The sequence below is a fragment of the Perognathus longimembris genome, chromosome 13 (genome assembly GCF_023159225.1).
Source record: "Perognathus longimembris pacificus isolate PPM17 chromosome 13, ASM2315922v1, whole genome shotgun sequence".
NCBI classification, from domain to species: Eukaryota; Metazoa; Chordata; class Mammalia; order Rodentia; family Heteromyidae; genus Perognathus; species Perognathus longimembris.
The window spans coordinates 36,500,723-36,524,116 of NC_063173.1; the positions used below are offsets into that span (position 1 = coordinate 36,500,723).

General features: G+C 42.7%; 1 protein-coding gene, 1 long non-coding RNA gene and 1 pseudogene across 3 annotated transcripts in view; 2 read left to right on the plus strand and 1 right to left on the minus strand.

Moving 5' to 3' along the window:
* The window catches only part of Cstf3 (cleavage stimulation factor subunit 3), a 73,085-nt gene extending 66,262 nt beyond the window's left edge, over window positions 1–6,823 (minus strand). For both annotated transcript variants that reach the window (XR_007212921.1, XM_048359585.1), the window contains exon 1: window positions 6,575–6,823. Coding sequence is in view for 1 of the 2 variants with exons in the window: in XM_048359585.1 (XP_048215542.1) it covers window positions 6,575–6,601 (27 nt within the window). In the remaining variant the exon portion in view is untranslated. The remainder of the gene's footprint in view (window positions 1–6,574) is intronic.
* LOC125361254 lies at window positions 6,106–6,648 on the plus strand. Its single transcript, XR_007212922.1, has 2 exons — window positions 6,106–6,370; window positions 6,500–6,648. It is a non-coding gene; the product is annotated as an uncharacterized LOC125361254 (long non-coding RNA).
* An 11,012-nt stretch (window positions 6,824–17,835) lies between the features above and the next one.
* LOC125362119 lies at window positions 17,836–18,216 on the plus strand (annotated as a pseudogene).
* Window positions 18,217–23,394: the final 5,178 nt, after the last annotated feature.

The following is a 23,394-nucleotide window of genomic DNA, read 5'->3' on the forward strand; positions in this document are numbered from 1 at the left end:
CAAAATATACTGCCCAACATATCTACTTGCTGCTGAATCAAAGTTCCTCTTCTTCTTCTTCTTTTTTTTTTGCCAGTCCTGGGCCTTGAACTCAGGGCCTGAGCACTGTCCCTGGCTTCTTTTTGCTCAAGGGTAGCACTCTACCTCTTGAGCCACAGCACCACTTCTGGTCGTTTTCTATATATGTGGTGCTGGGGAATTGAACCCAGGGCTTCATGTGTACAAGGCAAGCACTCTCTTGCCACTAGGCTATATTCCCAGCTCTACTTGCTGCTTCTTCTAGACTCCATCGTTGTAACAAACATCTTGATTTTAAAATTGTTGGCAATGCTGTTACCTTTGAACTGTTTTTAAGTACTAATGCTTACCCAACAAAATAAACAAGATTTTTAGTTTCAACATTGGACATTTTAAACTTTCTTTCCTCATTACACACATCACAGAAAGCCAGGCAACCATGGCTCATACCTGTAATCCTAGCTACTCAGGAGGCTGATTTGAGGACTTCAGGTTTTAAGCCAACCTAGGCAGGAAAGTCTGTGAGACCCAAAAACAAGGGCCATTTGGTTATAATCCTGGCCTTCCTATTCTGACTACATATTGTCTCAAAAATGAAATACAGAACCAAGAGTGGTGACAAATGCCTGCAATCCAAGCAAACCAGGGCTACATGGTGAGTTTTAGCCTTCTTGGACTACATGGTAAAATGCTTGTCCCAAAACAGCTAAATAAAGCTGGGTGCTAGAGGATCATGATTCAAAGAAGGCCTGTGAGACTTATTTTCAACAAACTAAAAAAGCCAGAAGTAGAGTTGTGGCTCAAGTGGCAGAGTTCTAGCCTTGAGCAAAAGCTGCTCAGGAATGGTGTCCAAGCTGAGTTCAAGACCCAGGATAAGCTCGCACACATGCACGTGTACACGCACAAGCAAAACCTGAATACTTTTTTGGTAGAGCACTAGCCTTGAGCACAGAGAGGCTCAGGGACAGAGCCCAGGCCCTGAGTTCAAGGCCCAGGACTGAAAAAGAGAGAGACAGAGACAGAGAAACATTAACTTACATGCTAGTAGAGTAGTATATAAGGTTAAAGCTTTAAAAAAAAGACACCAAACCTTCAACCAAGAAGAAAATATATGCATGTATACAATTAAAAAACAACAACCAACAAAACAGCTACCATTTGACATTGAAACCAGAAGTGTGTGTTTGGGAAAAATAAGGGGAGCTGTCTATGTGCACTTAATTTTATCATAATTATATTGGCAAACTAGTAAACAAAGGAGCTTCAGAAGACTGTCCCTGAACACTTCCTTGTTAAGAGTATAAACTTCAGCACTGACTTTACAATTACTTCTCCAAAAAAAAAAAAAAATCACAAACCTTAGTACAAAAAAAACAAAAAACCCATGGGCTGGGAATGTGGCTTAGTGGTAGAGGGCTTGCCTAGCATGCACCAAGCCAGGGTTCAACTCCTCAGCACCACATAAACAGAAAAAGCCAGAAGTGGCACCGTGGCTCAAGAGGAGAATGAGGGAGGAGGTAACAGTACAAGAAATGTATCCAGGGCTGGGGATATGGCCTAGTGGCAAGAGTGCTTGTCTCATATACATGAGGCCCTGGGTTCGATTCCCCAGCACCACATATACAGAAAATGGCCAGAAGTGGTGCTGTGGCTCAAGTGGCAGAGTGCTAGCTTTGAGCAAAAAGAAGCCAAGGACAGTGCTCAGGCCCTGAGTTCCAAGCCCAAGGACTGGCAAAAACAAATACACACACAAAAATACCACCCACATATACTTTTACTAACAAATTTAATATATTATCAGGCTTAGTAAAGTTCCCAAGCTATTATTAAAAAGCTAAAAGATACCTAAACCATGTATATTGGCAGCATTCTTTGTCCACCAATCCATTCATTCCTTGTCCTTTTTCCAAAGCAAATCCATGATTAAGACTGTTTTTGAAAGAAAAAAAGAAAGACTGAATCAGGTACCAGTGGGTCATGCCTTTAATTTCTAGCATTACGTGATCTGAACCCAGCAGTAGCAAACAAATCCTCAGACGAATCCCCAATTAATCAGCAAAAAAGCTGGAAGTCAAGGTGTGACAAAAGTAATCCAGCACAGACGCGAAGGAAAAAGCCAAGAGAAGTCTCGAGGCCTGGAGCTTAAGCAGGGCACCTAACTCACACCAGCAATCCTAGTGTAAGAAATGTAATTAGAATACAGCTTGGGAAGAACAGTTCACAAGATCTTATCTCAAAAATAACCAGCAAAAGGCAAGACTGGAGGTGTGGCTCAGGTGGTAGGGGACTAGACAGGCAAGCTGGATACCCCAAGTTCAAAGAAAAAGCAACTTTGATGCTTCCCTTACTCTATATTAGTCTCACCAAGTAGTCCAGGTTGAACTCTAACTCATGATCCCCATGCCCTCACACGTTACTGAGATTATAGCCCTGTGCCACTATACCCAGACCTTAGTTTCTCATTTGTAATTTCAGGCCACTTCAGGTACTCCTTTCCTTCTGATTTTCATTGGTCATTGTCCCATACATAAAAGACAGTGTAAAGCCCTGACCTTCAAGCCTTAGTACCCACTTCCAAAGAACAGCTGTTTTTTTTCTTTTCTTTTTGCCAGTCCTGGGCCTTGAACTCAGGGCCTGAGCACTGTCCCTGGCTTCCTTTTGCTGAAGGCTAGCACTCTGCCACTTGAGCCACAGTGCCACTTCTGTCCATTTTCTATATATGTGATGCTGAGGAATCAAACCTAGGGCTTCATGTATACAGAGACAAGCACTCTTGCCACTAGGCCATATTGCCAGCCCCTATTTCATTTTAAATCAAATTAATTCATATCACATACACAAAAATCTTATCCTTCTTTAAGGTGCCATTAATTACTACTTCAGTTAAAAAATACAGTATTCAATGTAACTTAAAGAATATTTACAAAACAATCAAGTGAAGATAGGGAGAAAAGATTGGCTACAAACCAAAGCTTTACAGTGTGCCATACACCATACCATAGCTTTTTGAAGGTTTGAAGGGGAAGCTGGGTATCAGTAGCCTAGGCCTGTAAATCCTTGCTTCTCAGAGGCAGAGTAGATGGATTTCAAGTTGAAGGTTAGCCCAGGCAGAAAAGTTCAAGAGACCCTACCTTGAAAATAAATAGCAAAAGGAAGGGCTCAATGGTAGAGTGCCAGACTACCAAGTGAGAAACCCTGAGTTCAAACCCTAGTACTGTAGCGGGGGAGGGGAAAAGGAGAAAGTTTATGTGAAAATTTGTTGTTGGTAGGTAATAAGATGTCAAGAAATACTGGTAGATCACACTTGTAATCTGGCTATTCAGGAGGCTGGGATCTTAGAATCTGATTTGACTTGTTTGCAGAATGCCAATTTGGCAGACGAATCCAAGAGACCTGTCATCAATTAACTAACAAAAAGCTGGAGAGGAGGTGTGGTTCAAGTAAAGCAAAGTGTGTAGAACTAGGTTCAAACCTCACTACTGGAAAAAATAAGAATAAAAAGTAACAACATTGGGTTGGGAATGTGGCTTAGTGGTAGTTTGCCTGGCATACATGAAGCCCTGGGTTCAATTCCCCAGTACCACATATACAGAAAAATACAGAAGGGGTGCTGTGGCTCAAGCGGTAGAGTGCTAGCCTTGAGCAAAAAGAAGCCAGGGGCAGTGCTCAGGCCCTGAGTTCAAGCCCCAGGACTGGAAAAAAAAAAAGATTCTACAAAAGCACTTACTCTGAATATTATCAAGACCTAACTATAAACACTTCTGAAAATATGAAGTGTTTGAAGGGGCAAGTTAAATGGCATCACTAGACACTCCACTTAAACCAAACACAAAGGAAAAATTACACAAACCTAGAAAAGTGTTAAACTCTGTAACTATTCTAGATTTTGGAGACAGACTATTTCCCTGGGGGGAAAGGGATGCAACTGAGATTACTTATAAGATACAATCAAATAAAAAGTATTCAATATGGAAACCTTAATCAGATTCTGGCTTATTATAAAGCAATAAATCAAGTTGGACATCAGTGGCTCCAGTCCATAGTCTTAGCTACTTGAAAGGCTGAAAATGAAAGATAAAATTTTGAGGTCTGGCTGGGAATATGGCCTAGTGATAGGGTACTTGCCTCGTATACATGAAGCCCTGGGTTTGATTCCTCAGCATCACATATAGAGAAAAAGCCAAGTGGCACTGTGGCCCAAGTGGTAGAGTGATAGCTTTGAGCAAAAAGAAGCCAGGGACAGTGCTCAGGCCTTGAGTTCAAGCCCCAGGACTGGCAAAAAAAAAAAAAAAATGAGGTCAACCTAATGACTGGGCATGTTGGCCCATGACTGCCATCCTAGCTTGGTGAGAGGCTGAGAATAGCACAATCATAGTACCAGGGCACTATAATTTTGGGCTGGATACTGACTTCAGCACCCAGATACACAAGACCCCATCACAATGGAAAAAGCCTGGACGAAGTAGCATCCCAAATACAATGTGAAGCCTAAAATAGATTGAAACATTCCTAGGTAGAAATGGGGAGCCTATTTCAAAAACCAATGTAAAAAGGGGGCTGCAGGTATGGCTAATCCTTAGAGGATCTGCCTAAGAAGCACAAGACTATGAGGTGTTTTTGTTTTTTTCTTTTAAATAAAAAGATGGGGCACTGGTAGCTCCTGCCTAGCTCCTCTGGAGAGCTATGAGGACCCAGGTCCTAGAGGCAGATAAACCCTCTCATCTATTAACTCGTAAAAAGCTGGAGGTCTGGCTCAAGAGTTAACCAGATAAATAAAAGAGCTGGAGAGTCCAAGTTCAAGCCGAGCCACAAGCACAAACACACAAAAGTTCAAGGTAATGACATTTCTATATCCTTAGAATGCAGACAAATTTAAAAATTAACAACGATTCTCAGAACATTCAATGAAGCCTCTGCAACCATTCCTTTACTCTCACAGGGCCAAATAATAGTTCAGAAAAGGGATGGTCACGGTTATTGGTCACGGGTGGATCACTCTGGTAATCATAGCTACTCAGAAGGCTGAGATCTGAGATTCCTTTAACTACCAAAAAAAATCAAAGTGGAGGTGTAGCTCAAGTGGTACAGCCAGTTCAAGCAGACCAATTGGAGACCCTCTTCTCCAACCAGAAAAAAAGCTGGAGATGTGGCCTTGAGCGAAAAAATGCTAAGAGTCTAATGCCAAGTTCAAACCTCAGTACAGGCATACAAATAAAAGTGGAATAATAATAATAACAACAACAACAGGCTGGGAATGTGGCTTAGTGGTAGAATGTTTGCCTAGCATGCATGAAGCTCTGGGTTCAATTCCTCAGTACCAAATGTATAAACAGAAAATCCTGGAAGCAGCGCTGTGACTCAAGTGATAGGGTGCTAGCCTTGAGCTAGCTACTCAGGGACAGTGCTCAGGCCAGGAGTTCAAGCCCCAGCACAGCAGGAGGAAGGAGGAAGGAGGAGGAAGAGCAGGAGGAGGAGGAGGAGGAGGGGAAGTGGGGAGGAAGGAAGGAGAGAAGAAGGAAAGGTGTGTGCAATGACTTAAGTTTAGATACAATGACTTTGTATACTTGAGCATCGAAAAATTGGGTACATGTAAACTCTGGGAAAACTTAAGGACTGAAACCAATCCTCAAGCAAAAGCTTAAGTATGTTTTTGCTCATAATGAAACTTAGTTACTTCCCACTGTTCCTCATCTCTAGCAACTTCCATAGCAGTTTCCTCGTTATCTGAGAACTTAGGGGAAAAAAACCAAAACACGAAACCTGAAGTGCATTTTTGTTGCTATGGCAATGGGAAATCTCAGGAAAACAAGATTTTGCAGGCAAGCTAGACTCCATTTTAAAAACCGTATTTACCAAAACAGCATGACTATAGAAAGAAAACCACATGTAAAGACATCTTTCTCTTTTGAGTTACAAAACCAACTACCTCTCTCATCTAAAATGCACAGTACTCTCCAAAATTTAAAAAAAAAAAAAGAAACAAAAAAAAAAAACCTGAATGCTGCTCTAGAAAGAAAAGTGAGAAAAAATACAGAAAAATTGTCCCCCATCCAAGCCTTGGTATAATCATGCTCGACTGCCTTTCTCCCGTCTCTGTCTTTAAGTTTCGTCTTGAATGATTTCTCCGGCTAGTTAACTGCTCTATTTCTGGGTCGAGTGTGTGTGTGGGTGCGCGCGCGCGTACGGGAGGAGAAAGAGAAGCAACCCAGTCAAGTTGTTTTTCGCGAAAACGACAATTACACGTTCAAATAATTCTCAACCACCAAACACTAAGACTTGAGTTCACAGAAGAGGCAGCCGGATCACAGAACTGCCAAGCACGTCCTAGGGCCGAGGCGACCCCAGCCATTGTGTAAGTCAAGTGAGACGCCAACTTTTTTTCCGTTTTCACTTCACACCCTGTTCTCCATCCCCTCCCCCGCGCCTCCACTCCCGACTTCTGCACCCCGTCCTTCTGAGTCACCCCCCCCCCTTCCTCCAGCGAACACGGCCGGCGTCCACGGACCCACAGACACGGAAAGAAGAGGTCGCCACGAGGCTCGCTCCTCTCCCTCACCTGCTCCGCAGCGCCGTCTCCTGACATGGCCTCCAATGACCACAACGTGAGCACCGCCGGCGGGTGGGAAGCTAGAAAAGAAAAAACTACACTAAAACTAGCCCCCTCCAAAAACCAATAAAGCCTCTCTTTCTCTCTCTCGGTCTCTCGTCTTTCTCTCTCTCACTCTGCCTGGCTGGCTCCAGACCGCCACCACGAGTCGCCACCGCCCACTCAAGCTATGAATTAAAATGGCTGCGCCCCAGCCGGTTGAGGAAAAGGTGTGATTTTTTGCATTAACTTCCGGGGCAGGGGGCGGGGCTAAGAGCTCAATTCGCCGGTTAGTCTGGGCGCGCAAACGTAGAAAGATTCCCAGGGGGGAGGGGGAGGGGGCGGACTCAAGGCGTGTGTTGACGTCACGGCCCCGGGCTAGTGGTGCTGACGGCGTGGGGCTGGGACGCTGGGAAGCGGGAAAACGACGGGCTTTGCTAGCTCGCGCGCTTCTGGGAATTTAATTAACGAGTTGCAGAGCTTGGTTTCTGCGGGGTGAAGCCTGAGCGCCCATCAGTTCAGTTCCCTCCAATTTAGCATGTTAAGGAACTACGCGAAGTGTTGAATGGCTCCTGTGTTGGCAGATGAAGAGACTGACCAAGTTTCCTGTAGACCAGAGACTTGAACAAATGAAGCACATTTTAATTTTTGTTGCCACCGTCTCTTATTGTGTATGTGGAAGCTTTAAGATCGTGTTTTTAGCTTAGCGTCTCACCATGATTTCTTGTCTGCAAATGAGTCTGGGAGCCGGTGGGGGTTTGAATTTAGATTTGTTTTTCACCAGATAACTTGGGCAGTTTGCCTTCTCTGTGCCTCAGTTTCCCGGCTTTGAAATGAGACTTGTGATCTGAATATTTATTTCGATACAATAAAGTGTTCAAAAAATAACTAGCCTCTTTTAAAACTTTTCAATTTAAAGATTATTATTGTCTTATTCGATCCTCCTTGCCTATAATGTCCCACACCTCAAAATAAACTATTCAACAGTTCTCATAGATGCCTTAGTCTTTTTTTTTTTTTTTTTTTTTTTTTTTTTTGCCAATCCTGGGGCTTGAACTCAGGGCTTGGGAGCTGTCCTTGAGCTCTTTTTGCTCAAGGCTAGCACTCTACCACTTGAGCCATAGTGCCACTCCTGGCCTTTTACTATACATGTGCTTTTTACTATACATACGTGCTGAGGAATCAAACCCAGGGCTTCATGTATGCAAGGCAAGCACTCTATCACTAGGCCATATTCCCAGCCCTATTAAAATGTTTTCTGGGGCTGGGGATATGGCCTAGTGGCAAGAGTGCTTGCCTTGTATACATGAGGCCCTGGGTTCGATTCCCCAGCACCACATATACAGAAAATGGCCAGAAGTGGCGCTGTGGCTCAAGTGGCAGAGTGTATCCAATGTCTAATATATGAAACTGTAACCTCTCTGTAATTCAGTTTGATAATAAAAAATATATATGTAAAAAGTAAAAAAAAATGTTTTCTGTATGTGAAGTTCAAAACACTGTTTTAAATTAACAGAAGACAGCTCACTCCATCTTTGTTTTTGCACAACTATGCACTGAACACTAGCTCAGCCCCACCACCTCAACTGCTTGCTCTTTTATTTGACATTGTCCACTAACTACTATGTATTACAATTAGAGTGCTGGGTAAAACATGAGCTACCAAAGTGGTTCAAAGGTTGCAGAGCATGTTAGACTGCAGAGGAAACTGTGACTGAGAAAACACTAAATAAAATACATAAAGAATGTGCATTGTACATATACATATGCCTGTATTTTACATATACATAATTATATAAAATACTTAAAGAATGTGATATATATGTATATATAACAAACTCCATTACACAGCTTAGCTTGTTTGATTACAAAGTAGGTCGAACAATTTAACAGCTTTTTATTCCCACTCAAAAAAAAAGTCATAGGAAATGTTGAAAAAACAGAGGGATCGTGGCAATTTCTCTGTCAGAAAGTTGAAAGGAATGAAAAGTTCTCTTCATCAAAACAAACATTTGTTTATTTATTTAGTCGGTTATGGGGCTTGAACTCGGCATCGGTGCATGTCCTTGAGTACTTTGGCTTAAGGCTAATGCTCTATACCACTTGGAGCCACAGCCTCCACTTCTGGTCTTCTAGAAGTTAATTGGACAGAACCATGAACTTTTCCTGCCCAGGCTGGCTTTGAACTGCAATTCTCAGATCTCAGCCTCCTGAGTAGCTAAGATTACAGACGTGAACCACCAGCACCTGGCATAAGTTGTTTTTTTTTCTTGCAGGTCCTGGAACTTGAACTCAGGACCTGGGAGCTGTCCCTGAATCTCTGTGCTCAGGCTAGTGCTCTGCCACTTGTGCCACAGTCCACTTCCCAATTATTTAGTATATCATAACTTGTGACTGCCTGTGCAGATGCACTGTGTTTTTCATACTTAACACTATACAAAAGTTACATTCAAGCTAGGTCTTTACTATGGAAAATAAATAGCAAAGGCAAATTGCCATTAATGTTAGAATGCTAGGATTCTCTTATTCAATTATTGCCTAAATGTTTTAGCTCTTAAATGCAATCCTGACTTTCTTTTTTTTTTTTTTGGCCAGTCCTGGGCCTTGGACTCGGCCTGAGCACTGTCCCTGGCTTCTTCCCGCTCAAGGCCAGCACTCTGCAGACCACCTGAGCCACAGCGCCCCTTCTGGCCGTTTTCCATATATGTGGTGCTGGGGAATCGAACCCAGAGCATCATGTGTAGGAGACAAGCACACTTGCCACTAGGCCATATTCCCAGCCCCGCAATCCTGTCTTTCAATTCCTTTACAGATATTGACAACTAATCAAAAACAATTTACTGGCTGGGAATCTGACTTAGTGGTATGCATGAATCCCTGGGTTCGATTCCTTAGCACCGCATACACAGAAAAAAAAAGTCAGAAGTGGGCGCTATGGCTTCAGTGGTAGAGTAGAGTAGAGTGGTAGCCTTGAGCAAAAAGAAGCCAGGTAAAATGCTCAGGCCTTGAGTCCAAGCCCCAGAACTGCCAATAAGTAAGTAAATAAACAAAATTTTTTTAATATTTCTGTTCATGTACATTATGAAAATAGCAGCCCTGTAATAAATAAAACCCCAAAATGAAATCTTATATAAATAAATGTTTCTGATACTGAAAGGAAAATGGCTCCTTAGAAGACTGGTTAGCCATGCTTTGGTTGTATGTTTGGACTTTTCAGTATTAGACAATCATCCTACAAGAGCTTTTCCTCTCTACAACGTCATGAAGTATTAGAGACCTCTGTGTCATGAAGTATTAGAGACCTCTGTCAGTACACTTGGAGAATGATAGATGGTTTATTAGAGCAAAGTCTGCATCTGCCCTGGAGCACATGGGTGGGTCTTTATTGCTGGTGAACTTACTTTGAGCCTTCTATCACATTATAAAAACTGTCTTTTTCCAACAAAGTGTATTGCTTAAAAGTTCCTTATTTGGCCTGGTGGCTTGGCTCTAGTTAAAGAAAGCAGGAGCTGGTTTGGGGTAAGAAAGGATTTGTAAAGTGTTTTTGTTTTGTTTTGTTATTGTTGTTTGCCAGTCCTGGGGCTTGGACTCAGTGCCTGAGCTCTATCCTTGGCTTCTTTTTCCTCAAGGCTAGCACTCTCTCTTATGCCACAGCACCACTTTCTGCTTTTTCTGTGTATGTGGTGCTGAGGAATCAAATCCAGGGCTTCCTGCATGCTAGGATAGCGCTCTACCACTAAGCCACATTGCCAACCCATAAAGTGTTTTTTTCTTTTTCTTTTTGTAAAAGGTTTTGTCTTAAACTGGTTTCTTCTCAAGATGGAATTAAGACATGCCCAGACTCTTTAAAATATATCAGAGGGTGTGAGTATATTTTGAGATTATTTGTGTACTGTTAATCTTATTTCCAAATCACCTTATATAAAAACATTTCACCCTATTCAAACTAGCCAATGGTAAGCAGATTGTGAACCTGAGCTCAACCAATCTGAGCAGAGGGGCAGGGCCTACTGCATCAGGGAATAAATTTTGGAGCAAACTGCTTTTTCTGTGTGCTTGTTTGCTAGATTATTGGTTGATGGTGCACCCTTCTGTGCAGAAGTAAATTTTGCCTTGCTGAGACAATTCTTTATTTTTGTGTCTATCTTCTGACTTGAGTGACTCTTGGAGTGCATATTCATAACAGAGCTATTCAGGTAACTGAGGCAGAAGGATTACAAGTCCAAAGACAGCCTAGGCAACATAGCCAAAATAGCATGACACTGAGTCAAAGCCAAACAAACAATGGCAATTATTAAAAAAAAATTCGATTCAATTCTACATTTTCTTTTTTCTGCTTTATATCAGGTAGAGCATTTCCTATCATAAAGTAGGGAATTAAATGATAAAAACCAAAATTTATATATATATATATATTTTTTGTTTCAGGTAGTGCTCTACCACTTGAGACACAACTCACTTCCACTTTTATTGGTGGTTAATTGGAGATAAATGTCTCATGGACTTCCCTGATGGGGCTGACTTCAAACCATGATTCTTAGATCCCAGCTTCTTTTTTTCTTTGTCTTTGTGACACTAAAAAATGTTATTATAGGGCTGGGAATATGGCCTAGTGGCAAGAGTGCTTGCCTCGTATACATGAAGCCCTAGGTTCGATTCCCCAGCACCACATATGTAGAAAATGGCCAGAAGAGGCGCTGTGGCTCAAGTGGTAGAGTGCTAGCCTTGAGCAAAACGAAGCCAGGGACAGTGCTCAGGCCCTGAGTTCAACACACAGGACTGGCAAAAAAAAAAAAAAGTTATTATAAAGGCAATGTTCAGAGGGACTACAGTTACACAAGTCATGTAATGAGTACATTTCTTTGTGGACAACGTCACCCCTAGATTTCAGCCACCTGAGTAGGCAGAATTACAAGCATAAGCCACTGATGCCTGGCCTAATTTTCTTTTTTGCCAGTATTGGGGCTTGAACTCAGGGCCTGGGCACTGTCCTTTAGTTTCTTTGTCTCAAGGCTAGTGCTCTACCACTTGAACTACAGCACCACTTTCACCTTTTTCTGTGGTACTGAGGAATCAAACCCAGGGTTCATGCATGCTAGACAAGCACTCTACCACTAAAACTCTGGCCTAATTTTCATAAACATTTTAAACAGTTGCATCATAATATACTGTGTGGATGTAGTATAAGTTTACCTAAACCTACAGGTAGATATTTGTGATTTCTAGGCTTTTGCTATGTTCACTGAAGATAAAATTAACCTAGGCAAAACCAAAGAAAACTGCATTTATTTGGAGCTAATTGGGAGTACGAATTAAGAAAATTGATTCAAGGAATCATGAAAATGTATTCCAGTATTTGACAAAATGGTGGCTTTATTTACAGCTTTAAACCACAAGGGGGCTGGACACGAAATCACTTGTTATTCAGCAATTATGATTGGTATGGACAAAAGTTAAACTGCCTTTAAGATAAAGATTGGGTGCAGTTTCAGTCCCTGGGTAGTTAGAAGGAAGGAGTTTGTTTGTCCTATGGAAGAGCAGCAAAGATTAAGATTCAGGAAACTGTTTGTGGGACTCAGTCCAAAGGTCAGCTCACATCTGGGGCTTGGGAATTTCTGCAGCCTAGTTCAAAAGTTCTAGCTGTGGACACATTTGAAATCTGATTAACAATAGCCTCCTGACTCCATTTTAAGTACCCCACAGTGTTTTGACTTTTTTCTTTGACAGCTGTACAAATAATGTTTCAGTAAATAATCTTGTACATCTGTTGTTTTATATTTGTGGGCATGTATTTTAGGATACATTCCTAGATAGGACTGCTGAATCAAATTACATGTGTCATTGCATTAAATCTTATACAGTTACCTTCCAAGGAATTTTCAATATTGTATCATTTTTTCACTTTTAAGTCAGTTTTCTGATAGTTTCCTAATAGAATATATTTTTCAAATTTGAATTTCTATCTCCTAGGTTAAAAGTGGGATCCCTGTGGAGTTTTATTTACATTCCTTTTTATTACAAGCTATGTATTTTTTTTTTTTTTTGCCAGTCCTGGGGCTTGAACTCAGGGCCTGAGCACTGTCCCTGGCTTCTTTTTGCTCAGGGCTAGCACTCTGCCACTTGAGTCACAGCGCCACTTCTGGCAGCTTTCTGTATATGTGGTGCTGGGGAATTGAACCCATGGCTTCATATATATATAACAAGCACTCTTGCCCCTAGGCCATATCCCCAGCCCCACAAGCTATGTACTTTTATGAAACTTTGAGTTATTTTGTTTCTTTTAGTCTGAACAGTCTGTTCTTATGTTTTACCCACTTTTCTATTATGTTTTGGTTTCTCTGTGTTGTAGACATTTACTCTGAGTATTGTTTAGCAAAGGTTCATCTTTTTTTCTATCTTTTAATTAAATTATGGTTTTGGTGTTGTCACTGGAAGATGGATGGATGAGGGCTTTCCTTAGCTTCCCAAGTTCTCCTCAAAAAATCTCAAGTCCTGGAGATCTACTCATGAAAAGCTTTTCAGGTTGACTCACAAAAATGGAAGTTTCACAGGTGAAAGTTTTACCAAGCACTTATTTTAGTATAACAGGTTAAAGGTGGAAGAAACTACAAAGAGAAAGAAATCGTTTGTTTCCCAAGCCAAAAATAGTAGTTACAGATTCAAAATTGTGGTTATTATCTGTACCATTCATACTTTCTGAACTATGTGAATACACAAAGTCAGGTCAGTCTAGTAACTCTTGATTCTTAGACTATGGTTTGGATGCAAGCAAGACTTCCTTTTGCCAGATATGCTTTTTCCCCATGTTTCCACTTATGAAAAGTTTCTAGATTTTTTTTTTTTCTCAAGACTGGCACTCTACCACTTGAGCCACAGCGCCACTTCTGGCTTTTCCTATATATGCGGTGCTGAGGAATCAAACCCAGGGCTTCATGTATATGAGGTAAGCACTTTACCAGTAGGCCATATTCCCAGCCCACGTTCCTAGATTTTTTTAAAATTTATTTATTTATTAAACAAAATTTTTTTGACAAGGGGTTGTGCAAAAGGGGTACAGTTATATAGTAGGGCAGTATGTACATTTCTTGTGCTATCTTACACCGTGTTTTTCTTTCCCTTCCCTAGGTCAGGTAGACATATAAGTTCCTAGATTTTTAACAATTCAAAAGGTAGGACAGAAGCCAGCTGCTGGTAGCTCACTCCTGTAATTCTAGCTATTTAGGAGGCTGAGATCTGAGGATGGCGGTTCAAAGCCAGCCCCAGCAGGAAAGTCTGTGAGACTCTTATCTCCAATTAGCCAGTCAAAAACCAGAAGTAGGGGACTGGGTTCGATTCCCTAGCACCACATATATAGAAAAAGCCAGAAGTGGCTCTGTGGCTTAAGAGCCAGAGTGCTAGCCTTGAGCAAAAAGAAGCCAGGTGGTTAATGTTAGGCCAAGTTGCAAAACGACCACCAAGAAGACCACCAAGGAAGCCACCGAGACTCAGACATTCCGAAATGCAAAAGCAAGGCAAGGCTTTATTCAAGTGGGCCGCGGCCCGGGCCTAGTCCTACCCACCAACACAGCGCAGGTTAGGAGGAAGCCCCGAGCTGTGATTGCACAGGGCTTATAAAGGCAAAAAACAAAGTTACAGTAATCAGGTGTTCAAGCAAGCAAGATTAGGACAGGGGTACAAATCTGATTGGCTCAGGGCTCAAGACATTCTGGGGACGGTTAGAGTTAAGCATTCCCAGGCGGTTAGAGTGAGGTGCCAGACTTTGAAGTCAGGCCCCACCACGTGAACCCCATTTTAGAATCGAACCCTGAGCCAATCAGATTTGTACCTGTGTTCTAATCTTGCTTGCACAGCTGATTGTTGTAACCTTGTTCTTTGCCTTTATAAGCCCTGTGTAATCACAGCTCGGGGCTCCCTCCTAACCTCCGCTGTGTCGGTGGGTAGGACGAGGCCCGAGTTGGCAGCTCGTTAAATAAACCCTTGCCTTGCTTTTGCATTTCGGAGTGTCTGAATCTCGGTGGTCTTCTTGGGGGTGGTCTTGCAACTTGGCACAACATTTGGGGTTTCGTCCGGGATAGTCCCAGAGACCCCAAGATCCCAGACTCCGAAGGTAAGAAAACAGCACTGTTCATTTGTCTTGTCCTGTGCCTTGCTTTTGCATTTCGGAGTGTCTGAATCTCGGTGGTCTTCTTGGGGGTGGTCTTGCAACTTGGCACAACATTTGGGGGCTCGTCCGGGATAGCCCCAGAGACCCCGAGATCCCAGACTCCGAAGGTAAGAAAACAGCGCTATTCATTTGTCTTGTCCTGTAATTTGTCTGCTTGTCTGTTTTGCTTTTGCTTATACTTGTAGGGCACGAGTCAGTTTGGTTTTTGGCCGGAACTGACCAGGAGGGCCTCCTAAACGAGACTCAACCCGCCCACCTTGTACTTGGGTCTGCTCCTTCTGCTTATATGGCAGGAGGTTGTGGACCAACTTGGGTCCACTCCTCCTGTACCCTGGCAGGAGGTTGTGGGCCAACTTGGGAGATCTCCAACGCGTAACTCGGGTCCACTCCTTCTGCACCCTTGCAGGAGGTTGTGGGCCAACTCGGGTCCACTCCTTCTTGCAGGAGGTTGTGGGCCAACTCGGGTCCATTCCTTCTGCACCCTTGTAGGAGGTTGTGGGCCAGCTTGGGAGATCTCCAACTCGTAGCTTTTCTTAGGCCTGTGTGTTTTCCTCCTTTTGTATTAATTGTTTTGTTTTTGTAGCCTTTTGGAAGAAATTTGGAAGTAAAATTGTCCTAAATAATTATTGCAAAGTGAGAAAAGGAGAATTATGGCTACCAAAATGTTTAATTGCCATTCCAGCTTCTTTGTAGGTTTTTTGTAACAGTTTCCAGCAGGCCCACAGAGAAGCACAGGTGATTTCTACAAGTTTGTCAAGATCTAATACTGACCCTTAATAAGTTCCAGGTAAGAGAGCATGCTTAAAAACTACTTCTGTGTGGACCACCTTGTTGCTTATAATTGGAGTAAAGTGGCCCCTTATAAGACTCACTGATCTGAATCTGCGGTTCGAAGCCAGCCCGGGCAAAGAAAGGTCCCTGTGAGAGACTTGTCTCTAATCAGCCAGCAGAGTGCTGGGAACGGAGTGGTGTGGAGCTCAAAAGTGGTACGGTGCTAGTCTTGAGCTGGAGAGCTGAGGGACAGCACTCAGGCCCTGAGTCCAAGTCGAAAGTCACTCCTCCTGGGACAAAAGTGATGGAGCATCCAGAGGCAGTAAGCCACTGCTTGGATGTCAGAGATGGTGTCAGATCCTAGAGTCACTACTGTTGGCCTTTCAAAAGTTAAAGCCGGGAAGTCCTAGAAGAATAGTTCATAAGCATGCCTTTCCAATGCCCATGTCTGTCTACTGGGCAGGAATTTACCAGTCATCTGTGATTGTGGTTAGTAAGGGTAAGTTTGTCAAATGAGAGGATAGATTAAAATCTCACCCCCCCGCATTTACTCAAAGCCCTGACTGGCAGTGAGAATTTTAAGCTCATACATCTGTTTAGTAAAGAAAGCTTGTAGACCTGAGATTGTGTCCTTATTGAGAGCTGTTAAAGGCCTGTCAGCTTGCCAATGCCCCCAATCAACAGATTACTAAAGGAGCTCGCCTCTGTGGGAATAGGCCAGGTGTGTATTGGGAAGTAGATTTCACAGAAATTACAAATATTTGCTAGTTTTTGTAGACACCTTTTCAGGATGGGTTGAAGCCTATCCAACAAAGCATGAGACTGCGAATGTAGTGGCTAAGAAGATCCTGGAAGAAATCCTACCCAGGTATGGCTTCCCATCCACCATTGGGTCAGACAACGGACAGGCTTTCGTCTCAAAAGTAAGTCAGGGAATAGCCACAGCACTGGGGACGGATTGGAAATTGCATTGTGCTTATAGACCCCAGAGTGCAGGACAGGTAGAGAAAATGAATTGGACTCTAAAAGATATGATTCTGCTTCTGTCCCTACCCCCCATTTATTCAGACCAGGGGACTGAAATCCTAAGAACCACGGTGGAAGGAACCCTAGACGGCATCGCCACTTGGGTTCATTGCTTCCACACCAGGCCAGCTGACCCCTTTGCCCTGGATGACAACTACCGTGGTGGAACATGGGAGGTCTCCAAGCACCCAACTCAGCCGCTTCGCCTTTGCCTCAAGAAAAGAAAGTTAGACTGAATATTGTTATAGTTTTCTTTTTGCCTTCTTTCCTTACTACCCTGGCTAGTGTTAATGTTATTTTGGCAGCTCACTCCAAAGTGAGGTGAATCCTGCAGTCCCTTGGTAAAGTAGACTAAGGTTATAGGTTCCTGGCTAGGTAAGGTCAACGCCCCTGAGTCAGCCTGAAGAAATTACAGAAGATGGATGATCTTCACCCATCAGCCCCCCTTTAAAACCGAGGGACCAGAGTTATTTTTGGATACTACTTTTGGCCCTACTGGCCCATGCCTTACCTCTATATCATCCCCTAGACATGCAAGCCATTGAAATGGACAGAATGGAGCCATGATTGGCTCCCAAGGTACCAAAAAGAAAAAGGGGGAAATGAGGTGCCAGACTTTGAAGTCAGGCCCCACCACGTGAACCCCATTTTAGAATCGAACCCTGAGCCAATCAGATTTGTACCTGTGTTCTAATCTTGCTTGCACAGCTGATTGTTGTAACCTTGTTCTTTGCCTTTATAAGCCCTGTGTAATCACAGCTCGGGGCTCCCTCCTAACCTCCGCTGTGTCGGTGGGTAGGACGAGGCCCGAGTTGGCAGCTCGTTAAATAAACCCTTGCCTTGCTTTTGCATTTCGGAGTGTCTGAATCTCGGTGGTCTTCTTGGGGGTGGTCTTGCAACTTGGCACAACATTTGGGGTTTCGTCCGGGATAGTCCCAGAGACCCCAAGATCCCAGACTCCGAAGGTAAGAAAACAGCACTGTTCATTTGTCTTGTCCTGTGCCTTGCTTTTGCATTTCGGAGTGTCTGAATCTCGGTGGTCTTCTTGGGGGTGGTCTTGCAACTTGGCACAACAGAGTTCTTGACCGGCTGGGCCCTAATAAGCTTGCCCTGGGTTTGCTCATAGTTTAAACAGACAACAAAACGGGGGCTGCTTGAAAATGGGGTTTACTTTAACTCTTTATTCCCCCCTTTAGTTAACCCCTGCCCCTGGAGCGGGCATCTTCCTTTCGCTTCCTGATGCTGCTGAGGCCTGCGGGTCGCCACCAACATGCGTTAAAACGCCTCCTACCTTCTGGCCGCCCTTTGGGGCAACTCCTCCCCTAGTGCCAAAGACATTAAGAAGATCCTGGACAGTGTGGGCATGGAGGCAGACGATAACCGGCTTTAACAAGGTAATTAGTGAGCTGGATGGGAAGAACATTGAAGATGTCATCGCCCAAGGTGTTGGCAAGCTTGCCAGTATGTCTGCTGGTGGGCTGTAGTTGCTTCTGCTGCACCTGGCTCTGCAGCTCCTGCTGCTGGTTCTGCCCCTGCTGCAGCAGAAGAGAAGAAAGATGAGAAGAATCCGAGGAGTCAAATGATGACATGGGATTTGGCCTGTTTGAGTAATTAAATTCCTGCTTCCCTGCAAATAAAGCCTTTTTATGTATAAAAATAAATAAATAAATAAATAAAAAAGAAGAAGCCAGGGACAGTGCTCATGCCCTGAGTCCCAAACCTCAGGACTGGCAAAAACAAAACAAAACAACAACGACAAAACACCAAACAAAACAAAACAAAAAACAACCAGAAGTGGTGCTGTGGCTCAAATGCTAGAGAGCTAGCCTTGTGCTGAAGAGCTCAGGGACAGTGCCCAGGCCCAGAGTTCAAGCCCCGTGAGTGGCAAAAACAAACAAAACAACAGCAACAAAACCAAAGGTAGCCCAGATTTAGATAAACTCCTGTATTTTAAAGGTGAAGGAAGATCTTACACAGCCCCTCTATTATCTCTTAATCTTATAATTTAATCTGATAACATTAAAAAAGAGGTTCTCAAAGAGGACTCCATTGGACTCATCTTGGTTTTGTTTTTGTTTTTACTAGTCCTGGGGCTTGAACTTGGGGCCTGGGTGCTATCCTTGAGCTTCTTTTTGCTCAAGGCTAGTGCTTTACTGCTTTGAGACACAGCATTGCTTCCATTTTTCTGGTGGTTAATTGGAGATAAGAATCTCATGGACTTTCTTACCTGGGCTGGCTTTGAGCCATGATCATCACATCTCAGCCTCTGAGCAGCTACAGATTACAGATGTGAGCCACTGGCGCTGGGCTGGACTCATCTTTTGATGAATCTTTCACTGTTTTCCTTTCACTTTCAAATAAATTTGCACTGTCTGCTAGATGTTGGTGACTCAAGCCTGTCTTCCTGGCTATTAAGTAAGTTGAGATCTGAGAATCTGGGTTTGAACCCATCCCTGGCAGTAAATCACCAAAAGGCTAGAACTGGACCTGTGGCTCCAGTGGTAGAGCACCAGCCTTCAGTGAACAAGCTAAAGGAAAGAGCTTTGGTCCTGAGTTCAAACCCCCTGTACACACACACACACACACACACACACACACACACACACTACTTTCCTGCAGAGAAAACAAACCTGTACCTAGCCCTAGACAGAGCACTACGCCTAAGCTACATCTCTAGTTGATTCCAACAATTGTACTATTCTTTTCTCTTTAAACCATAAAGTAATAGGTATAATGTTCTTTGGCACCACAATGTCAACTACTGTATCAGCCCTTCACCCAATGAGTTTTGATAATATTTGATTTACTAATCCAATTAAATGTTATCATAGTATCATTTTCTAATTTTATCATTGACTTACACCTATTTGCTAGTTTTTATTTTGGGGAAAGTTTTAGTACTAAGGATTGAACTCAGGGCTTCAGCTTACTAAGAAAATGCTCAATACTTGAACCATACTTCTAATCTTTCTTTTTGGATTTTTGAATCAATTAACCAGGATAAACCCAGAAGTGGTGCTGTGGCTCAAGTGGTAGAGGACTAGCCTTGAGCAAAATAACTTAGGGACAGCATGTATGCCCTGAGTTCTAGCCCCAGAACTGGTGGCAAAAAATGAAACAAAACCAAAGGAGGGGTCAAGGGAACATTAAGACCACATGATTTGAGGATCTGTGCCACTTTAAATGGTTTCTAGATGTAATGTTCTAGAATGATAGAACTGTTACTTAAAAGAATGGAATGCAGGGCTCAGTGGTAGAATTGCTTGCCTAGTATCCATGAAGCCCTGGGTCCTCATTACTAAATACTGGATTCCTCAATACTACATAAACTGAAAAAGGCTAGAAGTGGCTCTGTGGCTCAAGTGATAGAGTGCTAGCCTTCAGTATAAGAAGTTCAAGGACAGTGCCCAGGCCCTGAGTTCAAGCCCCAGGACTAGCCAATAAAAAAAGCAGAAAAGTGACATCACAATGAGTGACCTCATTGCATAAACACTATCCCTGTTATTGGTGGTAACAAAAGGCTATAAAAATGAACAAGGGATGTTAGATGGCAAGATCATCAGAGGTGAGTTCAAGAAATCACAATGTGAGTATGTTAGGAGGTTTATCTAAACCTTTTCAACCTGTAAACTGAAATTCACTCAAATTAAGAAAAGAACCATGTTGAGCTAGTATGTAGCTCAATAGTAATTTGCTTTGCATGTAGGAAGCCCTAAGTTTAATGTTAGTGCCCAAAGCAAGTTAAAGAAGCCAGAGCTAGAATCTTTGGAAAACATAAAGAAAAGTCTTTCAAATTTCATTAGCACTATTATTAAACACATAATTAAGGAAGTCTAAAGTTTCTCTAGAGCAGAAGTTCATAGACACATTAGACTCAAGATATTCATTGCACAGCTAGGTGTAGTGGCTTAAGCCTGTAACCCTAGCTACTTGGAGGAAAGGGTCCAGGCTAGAGGCCAGCCCAGGCATAAAAGTTCATGAGACTCCATCTTACCCAATGACTTAGTCCCAGCAGCAGCAGAGACACACAAAATGACTAGAGAAGAATATGAAATATTTTGAATGTATACACCCTGAAATAATTTTAGATGTCACATAGAAAGAAATTTCCCTCTTTACTAATTTTTTTTTGAGTGCTGGGGACTGAAACCCTATCCAAGAAGTAAATGAAAAATGGCTGGGGATGTGGCTCAAATGATAGAGCTCTTGCAGAGCAAGCATGAGACTCGGAGTTCAAGAAGCCAATGGCTCAATCAATCTAGCAACTAGCTAGGATTACAGACATGAGCCACTCGTGCCCCAGTCATTGAAGTTTTTTAGGTTGTTTTTTTATATAGTTGCAATATATTTCAAAATTATTCACATATTTGGAAAAATAGCTAAAGAACTGGGGTATAACTTAAATGGTAGAGCACCTGCCTAGTGATTTGGGGGCGCTGAATTCAACCCCAATGCCATAAAACAAGAGACAAAACAAAACAAAAATGGAAAGAATCTGAAGGCAATTTCCATAGTAGCCACATTCCTTTAAAATTATTTTTTCCTTTGAAATTTTATTCATTTAGTGCTGGGCATGGACTCAGGGCCTGGGCAGAGTCCCTTAGCTTTTCTGCTCAGAGCTGGCACGCTACCACTTACCACAGCTTCAATTCTGGCTTGGTGGTGTTAGTTTCAAATCATGATCCTCAGTTCTTAGCTTCCTGAGTAGTTAGGATTATAGGTTTGTGCCACCAGTGTGCAGCTTTCCCTCTTTCTTTTTTCCCTTTCCCCATGAGGTGCCCTACACTTAATTTTTTTGAAGTTGAACAATTAAATTGGTTTACTGTTTACACTCATTTGTTTTATATATTTTCTTACTTTAGGTATGAAACGTCTTAAAAGCAAAAGTTATTTTTAGTGAAGTACGGATTGTATTAAAAAATGAAAATGTGGGGCTGGGGATATGGCCTAGTGGCAAGAGTGCTTGCCTTGTATACATGAGGCCCTGGGTTCCATTCCCCAGCACCACATATACAGAAAACGGCCAGAAGGGGCGCTGTGGCTCAAGTGGCAGAGTGCTAGCCTTGAGCAAGAAGAAGCCAGGGACAGTGCTCAGGCCCTGAGTCCAAGACCCAGGACTGGCCAAAAAAAAAAAAAAAAAAAAAAAAAGAAAAAAGAAAATGTAAGCCAGGTGCCAGTAGATCATGCCTGTAATCCCAGCTACTCAGGAGGCTGAGATCTGAGGATGGAAGTTCAAAGGCAGCCCATGAAGAATAGTCTGTGTGAGACTCTCATGTCGAATTAACCACCAGAAAGCCAGAAGCATTGCTATGGCTTAGACTGGTACGGTCGCTAGTCTTGGGCAAAAGAGTTCAGGGACCATGCCCAGGCCCTGAGTTCAAGCCTCACGACCAGCAACAACAAAAAAAGCAAATATATACAATATTAATTTTTAATCTCTCATTTTATTATTATTACTTTTTGTTATTGTGGGTCATGGAGCACTGTCCCTGAGCTCAAGGCTAGTGCTCTACCACTTTGAGCCACAGTGCCACTTCTTGCTTTCTGGTGGTTAACTGGAAATAAAAGTCTCAAGGATTTTCCTTCTCCAGGCTGGCTTTGAACCATGACCCTTAGATCTCAGCCTCCTGAAAAGCTAGGATTACAGGCATGAGCCACAAGCACCTTGCTATACATTTTAAAAAATGTACTCTGCTGCTTGTAGTGGTTCCATGAATCCTCCAGGGGGCAGACAAGCACAATTTACTCCTAATGGTTAAATAAACTTGGTAAAAATGTTGCTTTCTTACTGACAATTGAAAATGTTCATCTGAATTTAAAAGGATAGTCAAAATATATTTACTCTATGGTTAAAGAACTATTTTAAAAATGATTTACATGAGAATTTTATTACAATAATTATGGAAATAAACTGCTGAACTATCATCAGAAAAATAAGCATTCCATATTATTCACCATCATGAACAATTATTGATGTGTCTCCAACAATGAAAACTAGTTTTGGTAATTTGTTTAAAATCTGAAAAAGCGGAATAAGTTAAGCATCACTCCTGGGCGATGGTGGCTCATACCTGTAACCCTAGCTACTCAGGAGGCTGAGATCTAAGGATTGCAGTTCAAAGCCAGCTTGGGCAGGAAAGTCCATGAGACCCTTATCTCCAATTAACTGCCAGAAAAAAACAGAAGTGGTGCTGTGGCTCAAGTGGTAGAGTGCTAGCCTTGAGTTAAAGAATTCAAGAGTTCAAGCCCCATCACCAACAAAAAATTAAGCATCACTGATAAAGCAAAATACCTTTTAGCTAACCTCTTCCCCATCTCAAAACAATTTCCAGATTTCATTATCCTTTTCCTTCCTTTCCTTTCCTTCCTTCCTTCCTTCCTTCCTTCCTTCCTTCCTTCCTTCCTTCCTTCCTTCCTCCCTCCCTCCCTCCCTCCCTCCCTCCCTCCCTCCCTCCCTTCCTTCCTTCCTTCCTCTGTGTCTGCCAGTACTGCAGCTTGAACTCAGGGCCTCCAGCTCTTTTTTTTTTTTTTTTTTTTGCCAGTCCTGGGGCTTGGACTCAGGGCCTGAGCATTGTCCCTGGCTTCTTTTTGCTCAAGGCTAGCACTCTGCCACTTGAGCCACAGCACCACTTCTGGCCATTTTCTATATATGTGGTGCTGGGGAACCGAACCTAGGGCTTCATGTATACCAGGCAAGTACTCTTGCCACTAGGTCATATTCCCAGCCCTCTAGCTCTTATATAGCTTTTTCACTCAAGGATGGCACTCCACCACTTGAGCATAGCTCCACTTGTGGCTTTTTTATGTTAATTGGATATAAGAATTTATC